This window comes from Carlito syrichta, unplaced genomic scaffold (assembly GCF_000164805.1).
Source record: "Carlito syrichta isolate Samal-C Ts95f unplaced genomic scaffold, Tarsius_syrichta-2.0.1 Scaffold154564, whole genome shotgun sequence".
Taxonomy (NCBI): Eukaryota; Metazoa; Chordata; class Mammalia; order Primates; family Tarsiidae; genus Carlito; species Carlito syrichta.
The window spans coordinates 106,271-109,550 of record NW_007098660.1 but is presented as its reverse complement, the minus strand read 5'-3'; the positions used below and the strand labels follow the sequence as shown (position 1 = coordinate 109,550).

The window sequence follows — 3,280 nt, the reverse complement described above, 5'->3', positions numbered from 1 at the left end:
CCCGTGCCCCCGCCGGCTCCTCCCGCGGGCACCTGGCAGAAGCGCCCGGTGAAGTCCGGAGGACACAGGCACTGGTTTCGGGACGAGCACTGGCCGCCGTTCATGCAGGGCAGAGGACACACCACTGGGGAGGGGAGGCGGATCAGGCCGGGCGCCCCAACTCCAGGCCTCCCGCACCTGCATCAGTGTCTTCCCCCTCCCCCTACCTCCTCTCTTGGGAAACTGCCTGGGTCCCCCAGCGACCTTATGCCGGTGACTGAAGTCCTAGCGAGACCGTGGGCCAGGTGTGTGACCCTGAGCAACTCACTTTCCCTCCCCGTGCCTCAGTGTCCCCACCTGTAGAGATGCTGTGTCTATCGAATGAGAGAATGCCTGTATCAATGCTTATCAGAGGGCCTGGTACACAGAGGGTGCATAATAATTGGTAGCAAATAATGGTGATGACTGGCTTTCCCCTTGGGCCTTTCCGAGGAATTGGAAATTCTGAGAAATTCTGAATTCACTCATTCACACTTGCGCGCGCACGCACTCTCTCTCTGCTCTCCTAGACCCCACCCCCGGCTTTCTCATTCAGGGCCCACGCCTCACCACACCTCTAAACACAGCCACAGCTCTCACCTCGCCAGGCCCTTCCTTGGGCACCTCGGCCCAGGGGACACTGTCAGAAACGAGCATCCTTGGCCGGGCTTGGTGGCTCATGCCTATCTATAATCCCAGTGCTTTGGGAGGCAGAGGTGAGAGGATCGCCTGAGACCAGCCTGGGCAACTTGGCGAGACCTCATCTCTACAATAAATCAGAACATTAGCCAGGCGTGGTGGTGTGTGCCTGTATTTCCAGCTACTCGCAAGGCTGAGGCGGAAGGATCCCTGGAGCCCAGCAGGTCGAGGCTGTGGTGGCCGGGAGCAGCCACTGCACTCCAGCCTGGGCGACAGAGTAAGACTCCAACTCAAAAAAAAAGGGAGCATCCTGCCTCCCCACCTTCTCTTGACCTGGCTGCCCAGGCCTGTCTCTCCTGCTCCCTCCTGCCCAGTTACAGCCTCTGTAATGTCCCCTGAATCCCCCTTCCCTCCTCCCCAGGGCCTCTGCCCCTCCTCTGGCTCTGGCCTTGCCATCTGGACCGCCCCCTGGCTTCCAGCCGCTCTCCTGCTCTCCTGCCTGTCACGATGTTCACAATGAAACCCACTCGCCTCCTGGAATAGACACTCAGGGCTCCCCAAGGTCCAGAACCTTCTTCCAGCCCACCACCCCCCTTTCCACGTGCACCTCACACCCTAGGACTCAGCGCCCTCCCACAAGTGTGCCAGTCTTCTGCTCGTGGCTTCCTCTGTGCCCTTTTCTCCACCTCGGAGCCCAGGCCCTCATCTCTCCATATTCAAACCTTCTTCTCTCGCAGGGGAGCCTTTTCACATATCCCACCCACCTGAGTTCCCTCTTCTGTGCTGTCACCCGCTGCCCCAGCTTTGCCTGGCACTTGCTTGGTTATGCTCCTGTCTGTCTGCCCCATTCTAAAGGGTCCCCTGGAGGACGGGGCCAGGCTGGCCTCAGCTCTGGGTCACAGAGGAGTTGCAGGAGGAATTAACGGAGTGGCTGGCGGAGAGGATGGGACCTCTGTCTGTTTCTGTCACATGCCCTGGACATGTGCTACCAGCCTTGGGGCCTAGTCTCATATCATAGCCTCAACTCATCTGCCCACCCCACGGCTGTCCTCAATTCCCAGGTGGGAGGAGGCAGGTGCTGCTCTCCTGGACACTGAAGGGCCTCAGAGGGACAGCCCACATCCATGGCCATCAGGGTTGGGCCGAGAACATCCCAGCCCAGCCCAGCCCATCCTGCCTGGCCTCTTGGGACCAGGCCTCCCAGGGCAGGAGGGGTGTGTCTCGGGCCAGGGGAGGCAGGATTCTCTTCTTCCTGTCTCCCAGTGAGTCACTCACAGTGGTGAGGGTGACCTCCCAGTGACACCCGCCCACTGTGGCCTGGGCACCGAGCCTGGGGGATGTGGGCAGCACAGATGGAGACAGCAGCCTGGGCAGGATGGCCAGGGAGCCTGGGAGGTGGACACACACTCACACCCACAGTCCTCTTGTCGCACACAGACTCATACTGACACTAACACAGGTTCACATAAACACTCCTTAACAGTGATGGGAGACACACACCCAAGACAACACAAAGACAGGTACTTAACCATAGCGCGCTACTCCAAACCCCGTGGCATGCTCCCAGAGGCATGGGGGACACACACACACACACACACACACACACACACACACACACACACCCCATCTCATGAGAGAGAGAGACCGCATGAGTGGAGTTCCTTAGGTCCATGAGTGGGTAAGTGAATATAGAAACGTGTAAGAGGGCCCATTTTGCTGGTGCCATCCTGGGCTCGGCCTAATTACCCTGTCCAGGAGGGTAATTACTGCTGGGACACCTCCCCCAGCCTGGCCCACAGGAGGAGGCCGAGTCCCAGGCCTGGCCCTTTGAAGAGAAAAGCCTGGGAAGGGGTGGGCTCCAGGCTGAATTGGCAAGGCCATAAGATCTTGGGGCACAGGTGGCAGGCGGCTCTGAGCGCCTCTGAGGTGCAGATTTGGGAGCTTGTGGGGAGGCGTGGGAAAAAGGACCGGAGCCAGTCCCCACCTTCAGGCCTGCCGGCCACACTTAGGCCTCAACCCTCCCCTCTCAGACCTTGCCAGTAACCAGTTTGCTCGTCCCAGCCCTGACCTCGGTAGCTCCTTCTAGAGAATGCAGGTGTCTACCCTGGCAGGCTCCACTTTAGACCTTTTAAAGACTTTTCCTGTTTCTTCCAGCAAGTGTGTTTCTTGGGGGGAATATTCACTGCTTCTCTGAGGCTTCCAGCCCCCAGCTCACGTCCCTCAAAAACCCGGTCATGCTCAGTCTCGGAACCCAGAACCTTCCAGGAAGCCTGTGTCATCCGGGATCGGGCACTTCGCCACACCTGAGGCCTGAACCCTAACCCAGAGCTTCACAGTCCAGGTCTCCAGGCTGCGCCCCGGATGCCCCTTGGGACCCAGGCCCTGAGATCTCTGCTGTCCCGCCCTCAGCCCCCAGACTCCTCTGCGGATCCCGGGGGTCCCTCCCGCTGTCCCCAGCCGTGCCGGCCCTCACCCACGCGGAAGCCGGAGCCCGTGAGCGTGTCGGTGCTATGGCCGTTCTCCCCGATGAGCGTCATGTTGGAGCCCTGCTGACAGCTGTCCCGGCACTGGCCCTTGAGACAGGTCCGCTTGCAGATCACCGGCGCAAAGACCACCTTGAAGC

General features: G+C 60.1%; 1 protein-coding gene across 1 annotated transcript in view; it reads right to left on the bottom strand.

Moving 5' to 3' along the window:
• LTBP3 (latent transforming growth factor beta binding protein 3) overlaps positions 1–3,280 on the bottom strand; it is a gene marked incomplete at its 3' end in the record, with an annotated part of 15,134 nt that overhangs the window by 11,737 nt on the left and 117 nt on the right. Inside the window, 2 exon segments of the mRNA XM_021709048.1 lie at positions 8–124; positions 3,131–3,280. The exon segment at positions 3,131–3,280 is cut by the window's right edge and continues 24 nt beyond it. Coding sequence (XP_021564723.1) covers positions 8–124; positions 3,131–3,280 — 267 coding nt within the window.